Source organism: Anarhichas minor, unplaced genomic scaffold (genome assembly GCF_050575085.1).
Source record: "Anarhichas minor isolate MPS153535 unplaced genomic scaffold, ASM5057508v1 ptg000004l, whole genome shotgun sequence".
Lineage (NCBI taxonomy): Eukaryota > Metazoa > Chordata > Actinopteri > Perciformes > Anarhichadidae > Anarhichas > Anarhichas minor.
In genome coordinates, this window is record NW_027466450.1 from 7,445,054 (window position 1) to 7,471,303 (window position 26,250).

The 26,250-nt window shown below is 38.8% G+C and overlaps 1 protein-coding gene across 3 annotated transcripts; it reads left to right on the forward strand.

Moving 5' to 3' along the window:
- Positions 1–695: 695 nt before the first annotated feature.
- On the forward strand, positions 696–25,159 carry stk39 (serine threonine kinase 39). Of its 3 annotated transcripts, XM_076107948.1 has the most exons (18): positions 698–974; positions 2,846–2,958; positions 3,274–3,382; positions 4,029–4,167; positions 4,507–4,562; positions 4,865–4,974; positions 5,219–5,320; positions 5,734–5,867; positions 6,012–6,060; positions 6,960–7,025; positions 11,757–11,879; positions 12,646–12,675; positions 13,122–13,178; positions 14,051–14,112; positions 19,540–19,592; positions 19,777–19,845; positions 21,185–21,249; positions 23,688–25,159. In XM_076107948.1, exons 1-18 carry the CDS (start codon positions 869–871, stop codon positions 23,760–23,762), a joined length of 1,518 nt encoding a protein of 505 aa, XP_075964063.1. In that variant the 5' UTR covers positions 698–868; the 3' UTR covers positions 23,763–25,159. The 3 variants fall into 3 exon arrangements, 2 of the variants coding, with proteins under 2 accessions (XP_075964072.1, XP_075964063.1); XR_012959032.1 differs by lacking the exons at positions 21,185–21,249; positions 23,688–25,159 and adding an exon at positions 16,945–17,097 and having other exon boundaries at positions 696–974; XM_076107957.1 differs by lacking the exon at positions 13,122–13,178 and having other exon boundaries at positions 697–974.
- The last annotated feature ends 1,091 nt before the right edge of the window (positions 25,160–26,250 follow it).

The window sequence follows — 26,250 nt, forward strand, 5'->3', positions numbered from 1 at the left end:
TATTTCACTTTATTTTATATTTTGCTGTAATTTTTAAAATGTTTCTACTTTTTGCATTGTGTTGATTGTTGTTGATTGTTTAATGTTATGCACCACCCGTCATGTCAAATTCCTTGTATGTGCAACATAACGTGTCAATAAACGGTTCTGATTCTGAAAACACAGATGCATATTCTAATTGACTTTTTAATCGATGAATCAATCAACAATGTATGCTCAAATGTCCAGTATGGAGCAGTGGTGACTACTTTGTCCCACAGTCACCGTCATACACTACTAGACAATATAAAGAGGTAGTGGCGCCATCTACTGGCCAGTGTCGACAACGTCTCTTGCAGTCTTGACTACATGTGACATTATGAAATCGTCACACATACGTATTACTGTCTCACACAAAGCAGCTGCCAAGTCGTTTTAACTGATAATAATAAATCAACTCCAAGGGCAGTGTTTTAATCCAATAGCTGCTCAATAAATTAAATAAATTAAATTGAATTAGTTTGAATCAGGGTGCCTTTGAATCGCCTGGTAGTCTCCTAAGATTATATTATATATTGTATATAACATACAGTCTTCGGCATTGGGCCATTGTGAAGTCAACTGGCATGTCACTGGTGCGGTAACGTTACAGTGTGCGTGTGTGTGCGTGCGCATGTGTACGGTCCGTTATTTTCCGGGTTGTGTCTCATCGCTCTGCTGCAGCCGCCAGATGACATTTGTAGTGAGGAGGTGAGGTCAAGTTTGACTCTCTCTCTCTCTCTCTCTCTCTCTTTTTCTCTATCGCTCTCTCTCGTTCCCTTTCTCCCTTTCTCCGTCTGTCTGTCTGTCTGTGAGAGAGGCTTCTAGCTGGCGCAGAATCATCCTCATCATGGCGGATCAAGGCGAAGCTCCGGCTCCTGTCCTCCACCCGCAACCAGCGCTGACAACCAGCTGGCCAATTACCAGGGAGTCGTACGAGCTGCAGGAAGTCATAGGTTAGTACCCGGAGATGCGATGCATGATGTAAGTGATCACGGAAAGGCATTTACGCGGCGGGTTGTCAGCCGTGGATGAAGATGAGGGGCCTACCGGCTTTTTTCCCTTCATATTCAGTAGCCTCCTCCAATGCTTTGCAATGCGGATGTGAACAGAGAGCAGCGGTCTACATCAGCTGTGTTTGTGACCCCGATCAAGTCAAATCGGTTGAAATGCAGCTTACTGCACGTGGTCGTAAATGTCTCTTTCACTCAGTGCGATCTTAGCCGCTCGATGCGCGTTTATGGCACGTGTCCAGTTTATTAGCCATTAGTAACATCACAGATGCTGTGTAAAGCTCACAATGTGTTATTTCACTTGTGTTGTCTGTGATAACAGAATTAAATAGCCTTTCCCATCAACTCAAGACAAGTGGGCAATGTTTCAAATGTAACATGTCTAATTATGATATAGTTAATGTTTATGATCATAATAGTAATTGTTTTAATAGTGAGTGAGTTTAATAGTAAACATATTTCACTAAAACTTAAAGCCTAAAAAAAAAAGTGAGAGACTCGACTAGCAGGGCTGTACTATAATTAAATGTATAATTAAACTATTATTACTCCATGGTTTATTTTTCACATGAATACTTTAGTCTGTTAAATGTTCAAAAAGAGTGAAACATGCCCATCACATTTTCACTGAGCCGTAGAGTGATGTCTTAAAAATGTGCCTTTTATGTCCGACCAACAGTCGAAAAAATATATTTAATTCCCAATCATACAGAACAGAGAAAGGACGCAAGTCTTTACATTGGAGAAGCTGCAACAAACACGTGTTATGCTTTTTTATTTAATTGTTGGCGATTCATTTTCTGTAATTGATTAATTTACTTATTGTTTAAAAGCTCTTACAATCACAAAAGCCATGGGTCAAAGGCAGAGTGGATTTACACACGATCACTCACTTGTTACGACTGGTTCATATACATAGCTAGAATAAACCCATTTAACAATATACAGTCTGCATGTTGTTATCAGGGCTGACCTTGTGGTTTATGTATTTTTGGCACTATGACTTGGGAGACTGTGGTTGTGCCTGTAGATTATGAAATAGTTATATATAGCCTACTGTAGTATTTTCTTTTGTAGTTTCTTCCTGAAATTCAACTTTTTCGGAGTTTAAAAAAGTTATTGTGTCCCAGCATACATCACAGAATGCTCAATTCCAGTCTTATCGTGAACTTGCTTATTTTTAGAAATATTCATTTAGAAATAACCCGATGCAAATCTCAAATGTACTGAAAAGGCACAAAAGGAAGTTGCCTGAATATTTTTGGCACATGGCCTGCACAGTGCAGATGAGCTAACATGTCATGTCATTACTGATAAGAAGTAGCGCCACAGCTGTGTGCTGCTGACTGTGATGAGTTGGTGAGACCCCCCCCCCCCCCCCTCTCTGTTCTCATAATGGAGTGTTAGGCAGTCAGATCTCATGTGTTCTCACCTTATCTACCACTAACAGTTGGAAAGGCAATATGCTGTGTGTCACAGCTTCTTGGTGTGAACACCTTCCCTATACCCCCTAGCGTGGCCTGATTTGTAATGAGCCAAGTAAACTAAACAACCCGTCACACTGCAGAAAAAAATAGTGCTGTTCTCAAAGTCAGCTTGTGTCATTGTCAGCCAGCACGCAGGAAAGATGAATACCATAACATAAACACGAAACCCGAGGAACAGAGGGCCAGACAAATACCAGAAAGCCACAGAGCGATGCTGAATTCAAGAGTTTAAGAGTTTAGAGATAGTACGCTTCCAGCTGTGTGTGCCGTGAGTCCCTCTCTGCTCCTAAACACTTTGTCTGGACTCTGTTGCACCTGTGATTCCAGGCAGCGGGGCCACAGCTGTGGTGCAGGCGGCCCTCTGTACCCCCAGACAGGAGCGCGTCGCCATAAAGAGAATAAACCTGGAAAAATGCCAGACCAGCATGGATGAGCTATTGGTGAGTACAATAAACACAGGCTCATTTTCTAAGTGGGTGTTTTTGTATTACTATCGAATGCTGTACTGCTACTTTTCGTCTGATACGTATAATTATTGTTCCGTGTAAGTTTGAATCACGATATTCATTGATACACCTCAGGGATTGTGGTACTGAATCATTTGCTGCAAGGCTGTGTGCTTTGTTGTAAAAGGTCCTGTTGCTCAGGCTTCTTTTAGATCGTTACAAACAAAGTACAAGCTGTGATTAAAAGACAAGTTCACTGTCCATTTTAACATCATTTGACATGTCATCCTGTTCTTTCTCTCACAATAGAAAGAAATCCAGGCAATGAGCCAGTGCAACCATCCCAATGTTGTCACCTACTACACCTCCTTTGTGGTGAAGGATGAACTTTGGTTAGTCATGAAGCTTCTGAGTGGAGGTAAGCTTCTGCTGCCAAATCCTATCCTCTGGCTTGATAATACATGAAAGCTCAGTGAATGTGATGATAATACATGATTGTGCTTTGATCTGCTGATGACAATACAACAGCTGTCTGTGTTATAACTCCCTTATACTTGTCTCAAATGGTGCAGTCATTCACTGTGTGCTAATTGTCTTTTGACTACTTTAATTACCATCATGTACTTATGATTCAAATGATTGGTGAAAAGTTTTGTTTGCATAAAAGAATCAAAAAGAGACGTCCAATTAGCATTTAACCACTAGTTCCCATTATATATATATCCTAAAAAAACCATCAGATCTAAATCTTTAAAAAGTATTCTTTCAGACTGCCTTTATTAAAGTTATTAGGAAGCAGCAGCACAGACTTGGTTGCATGTTATTGTAAATAGCTTACGTGGGCTCACTTGTGAAGGAAGTACAGCAGTGATGTCACCCACTTTAATCTACTGCCGTCTACGTTTCACTGTCTAAAGGACAACAAGCAATGAACAGAAGCTGAATAATGTGTGCCTGGATATTGATCATGTAATGATGTGTAACGTTGCAAGTGATTTTGTGTTTGTCGTTAATATGTGGGAAAGAAACTGAATGTCTTTGTTGCTCTGCGGTGTCTTTTTTAGGCTCCATGCTGGATATAATTAAGCACACAAACAAAGAAGAGGACAGAAATCGAGCGCTCGATGAGCCTATAATTGCTTCTATATTAAAAGAAGTCCTCGAAGGCCTGGACTATCTGCACAGAAATGGGCAGATTCACCGGTAACACTTTTAACATTATAACTTGTTGATTGTTAGTTTTATTGTAAGAATTAAGAAACTAATTTCAAGACAACTTAGCAATAACGATCCCAGTGTAAAATGCCTAAAGTTATAAGAAAATGTAAAATTGGGTAATTATATTTCTTGGCAAGCAGTGCAGTGGTTGTGTTCTCTGCATTTCAAGGTCACTGAGAGGCAGGCTTAAACCCCCGTCAGCCCCTTGGGCAGAGTTCCAGATGGTGGTGGGCTGGTGGTGGGATTCGCTTACACGAACGGAAGAATCAATGCTGCTCCACGTGACTTTGTTGTCTGACTGCGTTTGTGTTTTGTTGACCTCAGGGATGTGAAAGCTGGGAACATACTACTTGGAGAAGACGGATCTGTTCAGATTGCAGGTGTGTTGAGCGCGTGATACTCCTGGTGTACTCTCTGGGTTTCTTTAAGTTAAATCAAACTAAAAGCACGACTGCCTAAAAGATGGAACTGAATTCACAGATTTTAGGAACTAATAAAGAAAGTGATCCATCTTTAGATTAGTTTACACATGAAGGTAGTCTGACACTGAATTTTGAATTTATATACATATATATTGTCTCTTTTATGTTGGATAAAAAAAAAAGCCTTGACTGCAGCCCGTGTTCATTTCGACATACCCGTTGGATTCAGGTATCAGTTGGTTGTTTATCTATATTTTCAGATTTTGGAGTAAGCGCATTCCTAGCCACAGGGGGAGATATGACTAGAAATAAAGTACGAAAGACCTTTGTTGGCACGCCATGTTGGATGGCGCCGGAGGTGATGGAACAGGTGAGTCTATCTCTACCCCATACGAAAAGGCAGCTGCTGGTGACGTCACACAGTTCAACATATCTCACTCCAAATGTGTTTGCCTGAGCTTGCTGCTGCTATGCTTTGCGAAAATCCATTTCTTGTTATAATGCTATTAGTTGAATTATTTTGATACATAAACCACTAAAATTACGACAAACATGAAGCCCTAGAGATTTAAGTGTGTTTGATATTACAGATTATTGTAGTTCTACACCCACAGGTTCGAGGCTATGATTTCAAAGCAGATATATGGAGCTTTGGAATTACAGCCATAGAGTTAGCAACAGGCTCTGCACCCTATCACCGCTACCCTCCCATGAAGGTGAGTGTTCTGGATGTTATTATAAGGTGTTATTTAATCAGTGTGGTGTCTTAATCACAGCTATTTTTGTAGCTTTCAGCAGCACTCTCGAAGGAAGAAAGCAGTGCCCATGAACTCATGGCTTACTAAACCTTCCTCTAAACCAACTTGTTTCTGTGAAGTTTCATCATTAGCAAAGAACAAAACGTGGAGAGACTTGACACATTCTGACGTGCTTCGTTTGCCTCAAATTGGAAAAACTAAGCAACTAATCGAGAGGCAACCTTTTATTTAAAGGAAGCCGTTGCTTTTGCTTTCCACAACATTTCTTCTACAGTTTCCTGCTTTGACTTTATTTTCCTCATCTACAATGTTTGTGTTGCTGCTGAAATGTGAGGGCTGCGGTTTTGACCATTTCTTATTTTGTCCTTCAGGTTTTAATGCTTACCCTACAGAATGATCCGCCCACTCTAGAGACGGGAGTAGAAGACAAGGAAATGCTAAAAAGATACGGCAAATCGTTTAGAAAGCTAATAACTATGTGCCTCCAGAAGGATCCTGCCAAAAGGTTAGCGCCACTTTCCACATATCAACCAGATATTTCAGTGAAGAGAGCTGATGCAAGTTGTGGTCAATGAAAAGCACATGATTAACATTCAGAGAGAGCTGTGTTGTGATGTCTTTTCAACAGTGTACTTTTCTCTATCTTTAGGCCTACGGCCGCAGAGCTTTTGAAGTGTAAATTATTCCAAAAGGCCAAGGTATTTGTTTTATCCATCTTTGAAGGTTTTGTTATTTCACTTATGGCCTCATGTCAACTCCAACTATGATTTAACCCTGTATGTTGAGGTTTTTTGACAAGTTTATGATGGTTGTACCTACTTTTATACATCATACGGTATATAAAAAGTGTACAAGGACACTGTATTTGTCATCATATACTATTGTAGAAATAATGATAGTAAAAGGAAAACTTAAATCTTTCCCTCAATTCCATATATTTTACTGTGTTCGCACTACGAGCGACATGACAACAATCTAGAGGTCACTTTCAATGGAAGCCGGTGACATGAAACTATAAACTGACCCTCAACACTTGTCGCTGTGTGACGGGCGTGACACGCTACCAATCAAAGTGGAGCTGGTCTCTACTGGTGGTGAAGCGTCAACCAATCATATGTTTTTGTTTCACCCTATTTCGTTCCGTCCGAGCGACACTTGGCCGTTTTGTTGCTATTGTCGCTTGTAGTGCAAACTTATTGTCTACGTCTTCGTCAGTAATTGATCATAACGGTTTACAAGGGGTGTCCTGATGTCCTAGTTCAGAGGCATGAAAAGCTTTTCAAAAGCTGAATATCATTAATGCAAAATAGAGTAATTATCTGTATCGTCTAGGATCTAGCAGGATCTAGTACTCCAACCTCACCGTATTGTTTCCATTCAAACTGGTTTAGTCTCTGGTCTAACTTTGAACATTTTAAAGAGATAACTTAACCTTCAAACGTTCATACACCATTCAAACTTTAGAGCAAATATACTTCAAAGCAGAACACTTTTTAGATTTTTGTGACTCATCATTAGGTTTTGATTCATTTAATCTGTCAATTCAGTCATTTAAATTATGATGTTTTGATTTGTATTTGTATTTTTTCTCTTGCAGAACAAAGAATATTTGGTTGAAAAGCTTTTGTGTCGCGCCCCAAAGATTTCCCAGAGAGCGAAGAAGGTATGTTTACACAAACAGTCCCTGTAAAATAACTCAGTTATTGACTAAACATGAACAAATTATGGCAGAGTGCTGGGATCGACTGAAGTCCACCAGAGTGTTGCATTTACAGTCAACACAAAGCTACGCACTCTTGACTTTCTTCAGCACCTTAAAACACTTTGTGCCTAAACTGTTGTGTAGATTATGTAAAGATATGGGCCACAGCAGCAGGAGAGTCAAACGGCATAGATGTACTTACATCTTGCATCAGTAGCTCTCAGTGCGGCTCTCTGTATGTGGCACACTAAAAGACAAACAGGATTAAATTAATTGATAACATTAGATAACAACAAAGGAGCACTCTATTGTCAAGGTTGCTTGCTTCAGTTGCCCACTGGTCACAGTGTAAGGGGAGGAAGTGCAGTTTTCAGGCACAGCTGATATTGGCTTCACATAACACTCCGCCTGGATGCCCAGGACAGGAATGGGATCAGAGGGCCGTTGCCGGAAGGCGAGAGTGGCCACGTGGAGGGGTGGAAATTCACTGACTGCTGGGGAGTAAATGGAGGGCATAGTGGATAGCAGGGCTCCTACTGTGTATGACGTTAATGCTACGCACAGACAGGACAGGGTGTCAATAAAGAGGGAGGCAAACTGTTGTGGGAGTGGTACAATGATGTTGAGGTTTGTTGACGGGTAAAGCGGTAACTACAGGCACATTGAGCAGTCGCTGCAGTGAATGGAAAGGCACTTATGTGTATTACAGCTACCACAATTTGGACTGTATTTACATCTCTGAATCAAACGATGTGAGATTGGATCCAAAACGATGGCGCTTTGCGAATGCACTGTTAGGAGTAGAACTTATATGCTGTCAGTGGTGTACAGTAACGAAGTAGAAATACTTCGTTACTGTACTTAAGTCGTTTTTTTGGATATCTGTACTTTACTTTACTACTTATATTTCTGTTGACTTTTACTTTTACTTCACTACATTTTGCAAAGAAAACTGATACTTTTACTCCCGATACATTTCCCCTGAAACCTTCGTTACTCGCTGCAAAATCAAATCTATCTTTAGAAACAAAATGAATCATGAGACCAGCGTCGGGGACTGTGGTGGAACAGAGACTGCAAGCAAGCAGGTTTGGTGAATCAGTGGTCCTAGCTTGCAAGTTAAATCATTGGTTAATCACGTTAATGCGCAAAACAAGTGCTCTCAAAACCGCGGTGTTTTGATTCCCAGTGATGCCCAGGATGCTACATGCTATAGCTAGCGAGCGACAACACGAGCAGAATTCCACACAGGACGGGTGGGATGAGGAGAGGTGGATGGGTCAAACAAACACTGGTGTTTCCTCCAGAAGGCCGCAGTTTGTGCCGTGTGTGAAACGAGAAGCCAATGTTGATTTATTTGTGACGTGACTTCCGTACTTAAGCAACGCCACTTCCGTAGATATTTTAACGCAAACCACGATCTTTTCCTAAACCTAACTAAGTAGTTTCATCGCCTAAACCTTAGTTGTTTCCTGTGAAGATGGAAGTTTATTTTGAAAAGACAGTATGCATGTAACAAGCGAAAACAGACTCATGTTGCTGGACTTTTGCAGGAAAAACGCACGAAAAATGAGTAATATTTCGTAAGATAACAATAAAACAGGGATGAATTGATATCATTGTATAAAGAGAGTGACATGAGAAGATCAATCTCATGTCTGTAAGTTAAATCAGCTATAATCACTCTTTTAAAGTGATTAGTGACTCGTCTAAAACATTTAAAAAATGAATAACTTCAATAGAATCATTCTATACACTGTAGCTTCTTTACATTCAAATAGAATGTAAAGAAGCTACATTCTGATACAATGTAGCTTCTTTACATTCTAATAGAATGTAAAGAATATAAAGAAGCTACATTGTAATACAATGTAGCTTCTTTACATTCTGTAAAGAAGTTACATTCTAATAGAATGTAAAGAAGTTACATTGTAGTAGAATTGTCTTTTGAAGATGAACAGGACATTTTTCAGTTTCCAGTAATGACTGGGTTGTTACTTTTGGTGCTGCTTTAGTATTGATCATGTTTTGATATTTGAGTCATTTTGTGGATGATCAGATGGAGTTATGATGGTAGCAGTCGCCCAATTGCAGATTCAGCTTGAGCAAAACCTTTGCCTATTGTGTTCAAATCAGGCCCATAGGAGTTTACAAGGCAGGTGTCCTTTCTCAAAACACTGACCTGATGCATCAAGTGGATATATTTTGCTGAACACAATATTATGCATTTGCCCTCTACATCCTCTAGTCGGAATGAGCATACTTATAAACGCACTGTTACAACTCCTTCATAGTGTCATATTGCTTTTCGGAGAATTATGATGATAAGTTCATAGTAGATGCAAAAGTATACTTATGTACAATATATTATGTTGAACATTGTTGCTCCTGGATGGATCACAGCCAACCCAATTATTTTCAACACAGCTCCATGTCCTTGGTCATGGTGGCCACAGCACTTAAAAGAATAAACTTCATAATTCTCAAAATTCTGACCCTTTGCTTTTTTATTAACAGCATTTACTTGTACTTTTACTTTCAATACTTAATTAAGTACATTTAATATCAGAAAATTACTTTTGATACTTAAGTACAATAAATATCAGATACTTTAAGACTTTTACTCAAGTAGTATTCTAATAGGTGACTTTTACTTTTACTGGAGTAATTTTCCAGTAAGGTATCTTTACTTTTACTCAAGTATGGCTTTTGGGTACTTTATACACCACTGTATGCTGTGGAGTCATTTTAGCCCAAAATGGAAATGCACAATTGCTGAACGCTTACTGTTATCAATACACTTTACTTTGATGCGTGACAGTAAATCCAGCCAGGTAATGTCTGGTTCACTTGATATGTTCGGTGGATGAAATGTACGAGCCACAGAGCCACTGACCTTGTTGTTTTGTGCTGATTTGACCTACGGAGTCATCTACCTTATTCATGAAGCAAACATTACCCAAAGCTTGCAGAGCCAGACTGCTGATACATAACCACACTTTAAATGATACCCAACTTCTCCTTGATTATTGAATGAAAAGGAGATGACAGATCCTCCGGTCAGCTGTCACCAACAAAGTAATTTGAAATGAATACTTGTATGAAAAGGAGGGAGAAACGCAGGAATGGTTTCCCTGAAAATAGGAAGGACGTGAGGAATACAGGAAATAGTCTCTATAATTGCCTCCTATTTGAAATATGACTGTAAAAAAACATCATAGAGTAATTTAATATGAAGTTATGAACTAGGTACATGTGAGTTGAGTAACCAGCAGAGGGCACCCTGACACCCACAATACAGTCTTTATTGTTTAAAGATTAGACATTTTGGCTTACAACCAATGTGGGCTTGAATAAATGATTTGTTACTTCATGAAAAGTTGGAACTTATAAAAGGATTGATATGGAGTCCAAATGTGTATGGTCATTGTGGAATACTGATTAAGTTCTGTATGGAAGCCTTTTGAAGCTTGATTTCAAATACAGGACATTTTACCTGAAGGGGCTTCAGTTATCATCAGTTATTGTTCTCTGCAAATCCTGATATCAGCATTTATCAACACTTTCACATTCTGAACAACGTTTCTATTCATACCCAAACACATTTCCATACATTTTACAGTGGGAGGATTTTGTTAGCTGCGTGTTTGGTGTCGGTCTGGTGATCCTGTGTGGCTGCTGGGTGCATTGATCTGTGTCTGTTTATCTTAAGGACCCTGAGAAGGACTGGGGGAACCGTGGCTCTATGTCTGGTTTGGAAAAATAACCTGACAGTCAGTACCACAGCGTTAGTGCTTCTTCAACTTTAACTCAGTTTAACGCTGGGGCATTTATATACCTTACAGTTACATATATGCTGTCTTTTCTGCAACGCTGGTGTTGTCTTATCTTACCTCATACTGCTACACTAGTCACGTGTTTCTTGCCTTACACACTCCTCCGGACTGTAGAGCTGCAACAAGTCACAGGCTTTACCAATGACTCTGATTTATGGAGTTGTTCCTTGTACTATGCTGTACTCATTGTGCTGTACCCAACCTGAGCCTACTAAACTGATCCAATTACTTAAAGCAACTGTATGGTTTCTATTGTGGTACTGAGCAGTTTTGTATGTCAGCAAAGTGTATACCACCAATGTTGTGATGACATTCATACCAGTCACCTTTGAAAATGAACCAATATATTCAACCTACAATATGTTTTATGTTGTTAAGAGATATTTTTTAATTATTACTATACATAACAAATTATTTTCATTTTAAAATAAACTTTTTTTGATAACAGAACACTTTATCTTTACCGATGTAGGCTACAATGTCATTTATCTTGTTACACGTTTTTTTTCAATAATATTTGTAGATTTTGTGAAATAACAAGACATTGTTTTTGTAAAATCTGCATCATTTGGTATGTAGTAATAGCGAGAAACTGGCCAGATTCTTTGGCGGCAGCAATATGTTGCAGTCAGATTTATTAAACAGGCTCAGTGAGTTGAATGTGTCTTTGCAAATAAACTTATGTTACAAACATGCAGATGGGGTTGCCAGTTGTTTTTCTCCGCTCATCACAGGGGTTCCAGTGCTCTAAATTTAAGGGCTACGAGAATCATGGGTAAACCACAATGTACATACGTGTTCAATTAATAACTACGAATGACGTCATTGAGTGTGCTGGCTGTGTGTCACGTTCCAGGTGCGGAGAGTCCCAGGCTCCAGCGGCCACCTGCACAAGACAGAAGATGGAGACTGGGAGTGGAGCGACGACGAGCTGGACGAGAGCAGTGAGGAGGGTAAAGCCGCGGTGAATCAGGGCAGGGTGAGTGGGACTCCACCAAGGCCAGCCTCAGCAGTGTATATTCTTTCATATTTACTCAGGATTCTTATAGTCATCTTCAAATGAACAAGTGTTATTAAGTTTTATAACACATCGTTCATCATCGAGATTATTTTTTAGATTCAGCTTCATTTGTCATTGTAACAGAACTACAACATGCACATTTATATTCACACTTTGAGTAGTTAAGGTGTTGTTACCCGTACGTTATGTAGCCTCCCCTCTGTCTTTGAACCTGCACATTCCTTCCCTCCCTGATCAGTACGTTGTTTTTTTGTTTTGGGAGAGCAGATGGCTTATCTCTGAGAGCCTATCATAAGGTCGCTGTAATGAGCTGGGCGATAGCTGCAAGGATTTGAGACAGGAGGAAGTAGGCAGCCATGATCAAAGAGCCCTTTGATAGAGATTCCCAGCTTTAATGTGTGATGCAACAAATCACATGTTACCAGAAGTTAAGATGAAGTTTAAGATGTTCTACGTTGTGGATGATAGCATTTTACAAGGTTGTGTTTTTAGTTTCCTTTCATCGATCACAGGCTTGTTTCTGATGATAGCAGTTGTACTGTTATTTTTTCAGAAAAAAAGAAAAGCGAAAAATAGTTTTGGACTGAAAGCTGGAGAAACAAATATATAAAAACTAAGGTTTTACAAGATTTCTGCCCATTGAGAAACTGAAAAAGGAAATAAGTCATTATTATTGCTGTGTGATATAAAACAATCTAAATGTGTGTTTGATTTTTCCCTCCAGTCACGAAGGGTCAGAGATGAGGCCAAAGATGTAAGTTAGCTCTCTCATATACCAATTTTAAAATGCAACCACTAATATAAATACTTGTTTTTGTATTTTGGTTAAAAGTCAAATAAGCCTTATCCTTTCTGCTGCTGTATAACTTGATATCTTGGCAGAAGGGTATTTTTGGAAATGCAATTAAATTGCCTACTTTGGCTGACGCTTGTCTAAGAATAATGAACTTAATTATGAATGTTTATTGCACCACACACACTTTCATGCAGTTTAATCAAAACAGTCAAGCACCTGTTTTAGAGAGTCTGACAAAGCCAGCAAATTGCTCCTCGTGGATTATTTTGAGATGACTTTCCTGTTCCAACATTTTTTAAATATATATATATTATATTTATATATATATATATCATTTTGTATTTCTTTTTACCAAGGATGTAATAGCATTTTCACAATAATGCCTCTCATTATGTTCCTCCTAGAATGAGGAGAATGCCAACAATGTCCCTATTGAAGGGTTGTCTATTCAGCATCCCCAGGTGAGGGATTCAGCAGCAGCACTAATTTGTTATGATTCAACGACCTTGATGCCACAGTGATTGCCTGTGTGTGTGTGTGTGTGTGTACGTCCGTGGGTGTACTGCGCTGTGCTTGTGTGTGTGTGTGTGTGTGTGACTGTCTGTGCATGCGTGTAGGTAGGAGGATATGTGCGTGTGTACGTGTATGAATGTTGGTCTCCTGGAGGGATGCTCTCAGCAGTAGTAACTCAGAGTAAATGGCTGTCTGCCTGGCTGTGCCAACTCAGTGTCTGAGTGTATCTCATCTAAAGACTCACTGCCATTGCAACCTATTTTCTAAGGCCGTCGTCTTTTTTTGAAAAGAAACCAAAGCAGTTTGAGGTGTCGTCCTGTTCTCCAGTCAGACAGTTACTCAGCAGTCATTTCTTTCCCCTAAAGTCCATTCTTTGCCGGAGGCTTATCTGGTATTGGACACCATTATCTTAATATATAACAATTCAGTACATTTGTATGTATTTATTTGTTACATTTTGTTTTACATAGTTAGCAATGCAATGTTAAAGTCAACACTGGTATCAGATCGGTGCTCGCTATTGGCCAATATCCAAAGCCCAGGTATCGCTATCATCCCTTATGTATTCTTCCTTTTCTTTTCCCCAAACAACTTTTCCTGCAGCTGCGACAAACATGAGACATTTTCCAGAAAAATAAACCACATGGGCAGTGTGCCGTCATTAAAAAATGTTTCTGACTATATTTTCATCTTACAGAACCTCTTTCTATGCAGTACAAGCTGTGCCTAAAGCTTCTTTAAAATGTTTTTGTTGGTCTGATCTCTATGTCCATTAGTGTGCCACGTAAACTGCCTCATCATCAGATGTTTTCTCGTGCAGGTCGAACCGTACGGGAACACACCCTACATTGAAGGTGCTGTGAACATGGTGCTACGGCTAAGGTGAGACAGATAGTTGTTTTCAGATCGTTTTCTCAATCATCGGTTGATACACAAGGCAATCTTCGCTGTTTCTGTGGAGTATAAGCTGAAATGCATAAAATTAGTTATTATGTTTCTGCATGAATCATCACTTCGCTTTGTGCTAAACATGCAGGCCATTAATAGACCTAATGATCTCTGCCTGCTAGGGAGGGGATCTGGCATAGTCATGGATCCTTTCATCTCCCTTTGCCTCACCGGTTGTGTTGTAGGGAGGAGTGGGTTACACTCCATTGCTTTTCTGGCTGTGCTCCACAATCTGCTTTCCTTCTTTCATAGCACGCATTGCTTCTTGCTTTAGTATCCCAGGCGTTACTGTTCACGAATACATTTCAATGGAAAAGTGGAGGCTTGTGATTTGGCCTCAGAATGATCAATGTGGACACTTCCTGTTGGAAAACAACAACATTTTGCTCCCTTTCACTTTAATATATTTAATAAGGGAATGCAAGGCAAGTGTACACGTTAGAAATATAATACCTGTATATCATGTACATTATATCGTCTCTCTTACTAAGGCTTAGTAGGTATGCAAACACACCAATAGAGAAAGAGAGGACATTTTAGGGGTTCAACACACTGACAGTAGCGTTGCCTGTATTTCCCCGATGAGCTGGTCGCAGAGCACACTCATGGTCGAACAGACATCTGAAACACACTCTGCCGGCATGCGACAGGGGGCAGCTCACTGTTTGGTGGCTGGTGAAGAGTCATTATTCTAACCTGGTGATTAAAATGAATTGGCAGTTTTGATGGTTTGGTCTTTTTAAGTTTCATGGATTTAATTGCGTTTGCTCAATCTGTGGATTTTGTAGCTCAAACGCAAGATGCAAATTAGATGTGGTTGTATCAATTACTACAATTAAAACATAAACTCCCATTGCAGCTTGTATTAAACAAAAGAAAAGAAATACTGTTGTCCTGTTAACTTCAGAATGAGTTTTTAAAAAGGTGTCAAAGCAGAGTTGGGTGGAAAATGAATTAATTTCTACAGAGAAATGCGTTCACTGTATTTAATATAATCCCAGGATTAGGCTGTCAGATCATCTCTCTGGTCTGTCAGATGGAATATTCAGTATTAGAGATGCAAACATGTGACGGATGCCTTCTTAGATGTAAAGCCATGAAGCCTGATCACATTTATTCTTCAACATATGAGGTTTTCAAAGGCTAATATATGCCCTGGTGGATTATCGTGGCCTTTCACTATACACTCGTCTTTGACATGCTCTCCGGTATGATATAGGATAGGATTTTCCTATTATGCTTTGTAGTCCTCTTGACTAAAAATAATACAGTTGAAAGAACATCACATTATATTTGAAGTAGCATACAAAAAACCTTTTGAACAGATTAATAACATATCAATATCAAGCCTCTCCTCGTGTACAATTTATCCTGCAAATGCTGTTCTTTGTACTACCAACAACGTTACAACCATCTGAGCAGCAGAAATATAAACAAGAGATATATGGTCACGAATAGAATGCTGTATTTGAGAAACGTTTTTTAGTTGTTGCATATTTGTTGAAATTCTCTTTACATCCCAACAACAATCAATAAATGATATGCTCTGACAAAAAAAGAAATCTGATATCTTCGGCTGTCACAGTGCTGTAATAAGCCTAACAATGATTACTAACAATAGCCATGTTTGTTGTCATTTTGATATGTTTACGTTCATAGTAATAACTTTGGAAACAAGGCCTGAAGGGACAGACTTTCATATTACCAACTTGGCGACTATAGTGCTAGATTTGACAACTTTTGGATTTAGTGCTGCTAGCTGTCATCAGAAAAAGAGTTGGCAACACTGGGCTTAGATTTTCGGTTGGACAATTTTTAAAATGTAGCTTACTCTTGCTGGTTTCTCTCATATGAGAAGTAGACACAGTCACTGGGACAACACCCATTGGTTTGTGGGCCGCCGTTCTGACGCCTTGAGTTTGCCATCATGGCTTTTTGCAAAGTGACACGAGAGGGTGGAGCTAATTCAAATCAAACGCTGAATAAGCCATTTTTATGCGACCAAAACGGTTAGAATTACCTTTTATGAACTGAAAACACACCGTGAAAGGGTTAAAGTTTTAAGATACGTACAACTCATCTAATTTGGACCAAAATTTACGAAATGAACATCATGCTTTATTTAAGGTTACTTTTTCAAAGACCTTTTGCAAGCAGAGGAGTTGCCCCATGATGGCCATTAGAAAGAGACAAAAGAAATATAATTCTCTGTTTCTTTTGCAATTTATTTGGTGTTTTGAGCGCACACACCGAGTGCCATATAGAGAAGGTAGACATCTCTGCAGCCGATGTCTCCAAAACTAGGCAACTCACTCAAAAACAACCTAGACTGATGAATAGCGTTACAGGTAAGAAAAGAAAAATTGTATTTTAGATTTTTGGGGGAACTGTCCCCTTTAAAGCACTTTTTGCTGCCGGGTTTCTCTAATGTTTTTTAATATCTGGGTCGGGTTGTCAGTTGTCAGGTAAGATATAAAACTAACACATAAGTAAGTCGGGAAAAAAACAACCAATCAACCCCAATTGGGAAAATCATAATGTTAAATAGTGAATCCATGAAAATAATTGCATCTGAGAGAGCAAAATAAACAGCTAGATTGTCTCCACTCTCTTCTGATAAGGGAGTTTAGCTGATTAGCATGAATTTATGGTAATACGATCCCCTCTGTTGCGGAAATGGAGGATCAGCAGCATGATTGGATATTTGTCAACATTTAACTTGGAACTCATTCAATCTTTTTCCTTTTTTTTTTTTTTTTTACAAAGGCACAGAGGTCTCCTGAGAACAGTGTCGTCAGCAGTTTGAAGGAGAAGTTCAGACTTGCATAATATGCTTGCTGTTGGTGCATTGTCATTGGAGCTTAAATGGCCAAAGTAGCACAGCTGCAAATTGATTTCACGAAGCAGTTCAGTCTGGAGGTGACACTTACATGTTTTCTAAAGGTTCTTCTGTGTAATAGGGTAACTAGAACTCGACATAATTATGTCATAGTAGCTCCTAAAATAGCTTCTTCATCAATTTTAGAGAAACGTTGGTGCCTGCAATGTCAGACATTAGCCTGAAGTTTACAGCTTGCTGCCATCTCACTGCTAGTACAATAACAAGTCCATGATCCCTCATTCGCTATAAACCCTCGGGATCCGCTAGCAATTAGTTAGAATTAATTAATTAATTAAAGAAGGGAAACCCCTGTCTCACGCAGCATAAGTAAAGGTATTATCAAAATTGAGAAGAAAATTGGAAATGAAACAAATAAAGACAATACAGAGGTGACAAAGAAAATACCACAACATGACTCCGATATCACGTCACCCAATGTATTTAGCTATGTCGTGACTGGTTTCATCTGTCATATCTTTTTTCACTATAGAAAATAGATAGTTGAGAGACTAGAGGATTTTTTTCCAATAATTAATAACAAATACCATGGCTCTTTCCAGGAAGATGCTTGGAAATGATAAGGAAAATATAGGGAAATTATTGATCCTTAAAATATAGCTTTACCAGTAAGGGTTAGTTGCTTCCCTTTTCCCTTTTAATGTTTCAACACACAGTTTTAATGTTTCAACACAGTTTTCATCCTATTTCCATACATGTTGCCTTGACAGCCTTGGCAACGTGCACCCTCTGCTTCTTCTCCTGGGAAAATAAATGTTGTTTACGTCCATCTGCTCCACTGCTGCTTACCGTTTTTTTTCTTTTTCAAAATGCAACTCTAGAAAAAAAAGTCAAGCTGATATGAAATTCTCACTCCCGCCGTGTTGTATAGACTTTCTACTAACAAACTCATTGCAGATATGTCTTTACTTATGAATGTGTTGAATTATGGCTCTAATCTCAACTGAAAGTCGTGGGCTGGCCGTGTGATTTATTTAACCTACAAACCAAATGAATCTTCTCCTGCCACACTTCTTTTTGGGCAGCACTGCACGTCCTGCATTTATCAGCACCCGGCTACTCCCCCGTCACACACAAATTCTGAAGACAGATTTCAAATGCAAGTGATGCAAATGAATGCAAGCTGATGCTGCAAAGAGGCTGCAGGGCACATTTCATTGATGCAATCAAGCAAGCTGGATTGATACGGGCCTGTTTTTTTTTTTTTTTAAGATTTTACTGCAGTCTAGGGTTGAGGATACGATGTACCACCTCACAGTTGCAGCTACATTATAGCATTATGTAAAAACTAAAATCCCATTGAGTCGCATCTAATCTTCACAGAATCACAGAGCACACACTCTGAACAGTTAAATGCACTCAGATAAGCAGATGCCAACATTTCCTGCAGTTCTTCATGTACAGTAGTTTTGAGTTTAGTTTACAGTAACTTTTTTTATCTCCTCTTTTATCTCAGTGGATGCAGCAGGTGTGAGCTATGCAGGAAAAACAGTTAGACAGCTGTCACCTTTATACGGCTCAGTATGTGGAAAACCACTCAGACATGTCTTCTGCATGTTCTCTGTAGTTTGTTCATCCAGTGCTACAGCACATTTTCCCCACAGGGGACAATAGGGGACAATATTGTCTTTACAAAGTGAGGAAAAATTAATTTTCAGTATAATGTCCATTACCTTTTTGCGGCAACTCATTTACCTAATCATTGTAAAAAGGTGACTCACATCTATTTCAAACAATGAATCAAACTGACTGTGTGACATGAAAGGAGTAGCTGGTAGTGACATCATCTCTTCGGAGCATTTTAGTGCCTTTCAGCTCATTTATTTGGTTTTCTTGCCAGTGAATTTACCGTTTTAGTTCACTCTCACAGCTCCTATCAGTGCCTTTTCCAGCAAAAACAAAAAACCCAATAAATTCCTGTCCAGCACCAAATGACACACTGACAAAGATTGTGACTGGCAGGTGTACATAGGGGAGCAAAAATGTAGCAGTTATTATTACATTTTCCAAAAACAGCATCTAAAGTAGAGCAAATATTAGACATTAGATATTATTTGTTAGGTGAACACAAACACCTCAAAATGAATGTTAATATCGCTTATTGGTGAGTAAATATACCACTGTTGGCAGCATGTTCACCACATCAATTCATGATAGTATGTCAATGTTGTGTTTACAGCTTGTTTCCACTGCCCCCATGTGGCCAACACAAATAATTGAATGCAGGTTCAGCTAGTTCACGTAGTAATTTTCATGTCTCCACTCAGCCCCTGTCTCATGGTTGTTTCCTAATGTTCTGCAGCTTCAGTCATGTCTCTGCGTCCTTTAAATGTTGCTCCTTGTTTTTGCTGCCACAGGAGACCCATTAAAAGTCAGCTGTTAATAGACAGAGCGGCACAAAATGCATATCTGACATTTTAGACACTCCTTGTGCAATCACACTTTTCTGACTCTTCTTTCAGGAACTCTAGAAAGGAGCTTAATGACATCCGGTTTGAATTCACTCCTGGCCGAGGTAAGAGCTCTGCCTATATGGATTTAAATGTGCTATTCCCTTTGTGATAACATCTTCAGGCGCTGTGAATTGTTGTGTGGGTAATGGCAGTGTTTGTGCTCTTTATCTAATTCAATATCTAACACAATTACCTTCTAAGGGGAATGCTGCAGGCCTAATATTTGTCATTTTACTCCCTCACTAGACACAGCTGAAGGCGTTTCCCAGGAACTGATCTCGGCCGGCCTGGTCAACGGGCTTGATGTTGTAGTTGGTAATGTTACACATTTTTATTCTGGTGAATTGTGTTGCCATACTGAGATGACATGGCGTTTTATTTCATTAGTCCACATAACCTGACATAGCTAAAATACATAGAAATTACTATTTTTTTGTATACATTGCGTCTCAGATATGGTATGGGAAATGATCAGATAAAATATATATTTTTTATATATATATACATACTTTTAGTATGATGTTTATATATGCAGCTAGCTGCTTCCAAATCTAAAATTCATGAAAAGAAAATATGTTAAATTCCAAAATAACAACCCCACTAGACAAACAATGTTGTAAGTTATAATTTAGTTTAGGCTTAGGGTTGATTAATAGGCTTGAGTTAAAGATGGCTGAGACTCCACCTCCTAGTCCGGTGCCTCGAGGAAATTATAATTTCCCATCATCTAAAATCCACCTCTATTTCAAACACATCTTCCATATTCCTTACTATGTGAGTCCCTTTTTCCATGAGTTGTACTTCATGAATCATACTTTTTTATTTCATTAAATCTGGGATTTTAGTTTTTTCTCTCCACCCTTGTCGTCATTTCCTTCATTGCTGTAATTCTCGAGATTATTAATAGATTATTTTCATCTTGACTAAGAGCAGTTGGAAGTTATCCTAGTCTGATATGCGCTGGCTTCATATACAGAGTTTTTCTGTAAAAAAAATACCCCTCTATGAACTTAAGGACATCTAACCAAAATGTGTTTAATAATTTGTATTACTTTCCGCACAGTTCTTTCAGCACTGCAAGCTTAATCTTTTTATATATTTAATATAACAAAATTAATCATTTCTGGGGTGACGGAGTATCTCATATATATTTTCCAAGCAAATTCTCTCAAAATAAGGAATTGGTAAATTTGTGAATTTAATTAGACGTCTGTTTCCATTCTTCATCGGTTATTTGTGTTCCCAGCTGTTGTCTCTTCTTTCTCTTCTAAGACTTTATACTAGTGGATATTGCATTTTTAAATGTTCCATTCTAATAGCTCATGACATGTTTCAAAAGTGGATGAATATTCTTGTATCTGTTTACTTTTTGATAACTTCTTATTTGCAAGTATCTATAAAATGATTATTTGGTATATTATATTGTTAAGAAATATCTTCAAAAGAATCCATCTCATATTCAGTGAACATTTGCCAGAATTAACGAATCCTTTTTCAGCCCATGTACTAAAGACAGTATATATATTAATTTGGTTGAAAAATATCTTCTAGTGTTATTAGTGACACTAAACTTCTGTTCTTCTGTTGTGCAACATGTACTGAAATGTTTGATGGTATTTGAACATAATGTTATTGTACGCCCTCTACATTACAGTTTCTGCGAACCTTCAGAAGATTGTAGATGACCCAACTACCTACAAAGTATTGACCTTTAAGCTGGTGAGTTTCCAAATGATTGATGGCTGATGACAACCCTCCTGGGTTCATGCTGGTCCACAAAGTCAAGAAATAAACAGCTTTTTAATGAAAGGTTCAGTGAGGAATGTGAGGGTTTGAGTTATTAGAAAGGCTTCAGCATGAACCAACATCTGTTGCTGAATGCTTTTCAGTTCATAAATTATTTAAAGAACGTTTTGTTAGTGTTACTTATTAATAGGAGGGGGCGTTGTTAATTAAGTTATGTAGGCGGAACAAAAAAAGCAGAACTCAACCAAGCAAAGTAAAGCACGCAGACAATTTGCAGCAAAAAACTTAATTAGCTTTGCATGACGTAAGTGGCTATTATGTTGAAGAAAACTCCCAGCTACCGGATCGGGTGAAGAAAATAACTCCATCCACACTCCGTTTCAGAAGAAGCTTTTTAGATGACAGTGGCTTTCCCTGGTACTAACGTTGCAGAAGAGAAGATGTTCTCTACCTTTTTTCAAAATGCACAGAAAGACTCAGTGCATGGCGCCTATGTGCCATTTTAAGAAGTCACCTTTGTATGACTATTAGAAAAACAGTGACAATGTTTTTGTCACTTTTGGATTTGACAAAAATATGTAAATTCTGTCTTATTGACCTTTCTGTGATTGTGGGTAAACAACAGCTGTGCTTTGGGTCACAGTGCTTTACCTTTCTGCCATGTTTGCCTCATCGGCAGCTAGTGAGTGTTGCCGGTGGACCAGTCTCTAGAGAGGCAGAGTGAGGCCGGTACGGGGCACGCCATGTAGATATATGGGCATGCTGCCATTTCCATATGTTAACCCTGTTCCACTGCAGACATTGTAAAATCCTCACTGCGGCTCAACTGGGGCTTTCTAAACCTAGAGTTACGAGTGCAGGGTCCCAAAACCCAGGGAGTGTGAATAATTACCCTCGCCACGGGGACCGTTCATAACACTTTATACAGGCAATTTATGGTGTGGGTGGCACTAGAGCAACTTAATGACCTAAGTGAAGAAGAGGTCACTATAGACTACCTGTTTTTCACATCCCTCCATGTTGATCAGACAACTGCAGGGCTCTCAGTCCCCCACAGAGGTGGAGCGTCTCTCCCCAATCAGGTGTGAATTGCAAAAGGCCGGCAGGTGTTAGGCCACCCATTCACACTGGCTTCTCCACACGAGGAGAGCTGAATGAGAAAGAAAAACTTCCTTCGACAGATCTAAATGCACACTGCCTTCAATATTGCCTCTGCGAATTGCATCTAAGCCGCCTGGAATTGGGGTGAGATGCAGGTGCTGGAAGGTTGAACTGTGGGTAAAATAAATATTGTGCTTTTTCACTGGGAGCTGGTAAGTTTAGGGATGATGCAATACATGGCCCAAAAATATGTGGACACCTCAACATAGTTACAGGCTTTTTGAACATTATAACCATGAGTGATGGTTGAACATTTTATTGCAAAATCATGGATAATACTCCCATCCAGCCAGGAGTAGAGAAGATGGGGAGAGATGTTGGGTGATGAGACCTGTATACTCTTGCATTAAGAATTCTTTATTGGAACTAAGGAGACGAGCTCAAACCATAAAAAGCAACCCCTGACCAAAAGTAGACGTATTGATTGTTTATATGATACATACAGTTTGATGATATATGATAAGTGATATAAATGCACAGATATGCAGAGATCCAAGCACTTAAACTTCAAAATGTTTTATTTACACATTTAATCCAACTGCACGATAACGATGTTGTGACCGGATAAGGTTCTGCTGACATAGCACTAAAATTTAGCAGATTGGCTATTGGCCAGATGTTACCATCCACATTAAAAAAGACTCACTGACATTATACAATTGTAAGTGTGCAATGTTTAAAAACCTTTTAGAGCAATATCATTAAAATATGCACGGCCTAAAAATTATAGTTCAAAAATAATGCTTGCAATATTTTATATTTCTGTCATTGTCAATAATACTCATGAAAAGACCAAAACCAGTCACGCTTTCTCAATACTTACTTTAAGTAATAACTGTTGTCAATTATAAATAATAACTAATAAAATAATAGTTTCCAAATGCATTTCATGCTTTGATAGAAATATACGTACGTTCCTAAAACAGCTGGGTACTGTGGTTTTTAGAAAATGTTACTTAACAGGAGATAATTGATTGTTCAGGCTTTGGCTATACACACGATTAGATGGTGGGATCAATTCATTGTTGTATTTGTTTCTTTGTTGAGTTTTTGAAAATAAGAATCTTGTTGGAAAAATCCACATTTTGGGAAGTAATTAACTTGCAGTTGTTTCAATCCCTTGATGAATCCAGGGTGTCACACCACAGCGGGTCGAGAGCTTTTGCAGGACTAGTTTTGTTGACGTTGATGAGAGTGTCAGGATGCGAAGTAGCAACGTTGACCCTCACCATGTCTTCCTCCTCACGCAGGCTTCTGGCTGCGACGACATGGAGATCCCGGACGAGGTGAAGCTGATCGGCTTTGCACAGCTAAGTGTTAGCTGATGCCCTCTTCATGCCTGAAGCAGGTGAGACAGTGGGGAGACAGTTCAGGGCAGACTGAGGAACATGCCATCACTTCCTGCAACATCTTCCCAAGCACCCTACCTGAAAACACACCCCCCTCCTCCCTCACTCCTTTTCACCTTCCCTGACCCCCAAGCTCGGCCACCGCCCCACCTACACCTCCTTAGCGCCAACTTCCCTGCTTACTGTCCCCTGACCTTTAACCTTAAAAACATTCCACAACCTAGCGCACAAAGCGGGATCAGGAGACAGCCCAGGAACTTAAAGATGTACTCAGGTGGTGACATAAGGTGATTGAGATGTAGCTTTGAATGTTTTATTTATTTTTTTCTTTTACTTGTTTTGCGTCACATTACCTTTGTGTTCAGCGAAGCTCTCATTATTTATTGAAATGAGAAAGTATTTTTATGATGTTTCTCGTGCTGTTTTGTCGCCATAGTGAAAACAAATTGACTGGCATCTCACAAACGCACTCATTTGTGAAGTTTCCCCGGGGTCTTTGACAGAATGTAAGATTTAGTTAATTTATGGGGGGAAAGCACATTTTCACAATAACATAATGAATGTCTAAAAAGAGAATGAGTTGTATTTCTGTGTCAAGACCTGTTTTACACTGACAAGAAGGGAACCGTGTGCTTGAGAGTGCAGGAAAAAAAATAGAAGAGACCTGAATGCTACTGTGTTTAATTTGCTGCTCTTGACAGTGCTAATGCTTCAAAATGTTAGAGGTGCCTTGTTCATTTTTCTGTGCCTAAGAAAGTAGACAATGAGTGAGCATACACAAAGAGCAGAACCTGCTGATTACCATTTCAGTTCGAGTCAAGTATTTTAACTTAATGAGACAAGCTACAATGCACTTTTGGGCTTCGTGTGTGCACCCAACAAGCAGATGCTTAGCCCCTGGAGACGAGTTTAACTAGTGTGCTTTTGTCATCAGACAAAATGAAACATAACTGAACCTGCAGTGATGTAATCAGCTCTGGTTGACGTATATTCAGATGACAAAACCACAAGAGTTTAATTTTCTTGCACTGTCCTGCTGCACTACAAAACCCTTCGTTCCCAAAAAAAGGTAGTAGTTGCTAAAATGTACTGTATGACAATGCATCTGGAGATGAAACCAAAAGGCAACTATTGAAAGGGTGACAAGCCATTTGTTTGTCCAAACTAGTCCAGCTCTAAATTATTTTTAAGTATTGAGATGGTAAATATTAACTTCTACTTAATTCTTTATTATGAAGTAATTTATTGTGTTTTCTATGTACAGTATGTGTCCCATTTCAGCATATAACCCCTGTTCCCTCTCTATAATCAGCTGATGTCAAATTTCTGACGAAGAGCCACAATAAAGAATTGCTATTATTTAAAAATCAAAAGTGTGGAGTTTTTACTATTAGCTCACAGTGTCATAACATACTCAGTCATAACTTGATACCACCTACCCTAAAACTCAAATATCTCATGATTTTGAGGTTGAGTTTTCAAATGTGATGATTTAGATTTATTGGTTATAAAAGGCACAACTCTAAATTTTCCTCACGGCAACATTTGGCAATTTTACAGCATGGACTTTTAAATCAAGTACATTTTTTTAGATGGCCCAATATCACAAATTTGCTTCAAGGGGTTTTACAATCTGCAGAGGATGCAATACCCTCTGCCCTTAGACCTTCCATTCGATTAAGGAAAACGTCCCCACAAACCTCTCTAACGGAGGAAACCTCAGGAAGAGCTTCACAGAAGGGATCCCTCTTATGGAATGATATAAAATAGATGTTTTCTGTAGAAAATAAATCATGAGCAAAAGCAATATTTTTCCTCTTACAAATGAGAAGTTTAATTCATGAGCAACGAAATGCACCATTGCTCAATTTAATACAATCCTGGTTATCCAAACTTGGCAAACTTTAGATATATATTGCTGTGTAACCAACGATATAGAGTGAGTTTGATGACTTTATGACTCATCTCTAGTTATGCTTTTGTTAAACTATAATTTTAGATTTGTAGCCAAATCCGTTGTTCAAGAAGCTATGTAAGTTTGCTTGAAATAGCTAAATCATTTAAAAATACTCCCTTCTGTGACCACAAAACAACCTGTTCTTTAATTACAAACACAATGACTTCTTCTTCAATAAAGTTAAAGTAACCTTCTGTAAATGTATAACGGGGAACTCAAAACAGGCAACAAGTGAAAGCAGTAATGTAACTTTAATTATTTGTTTTTTAATATAAAAAACATACAATATATAACAACAACCCCTTGCGGGATGGATGCTTTTCACAGTAAATGTCACATTAGCTTTTAATACTACAAAACCCTTGAAAAAAATAAATGAAAATTTGTCCATGAAAGCCACATTTTCTGAGAAGCACAAAATCTTTCCATGATGTCAGTAGCAGCGCTTCAGTTATCACTGATATGCCAGATACATACACTGATACATCCAGTCTGTAATGGCCTTAG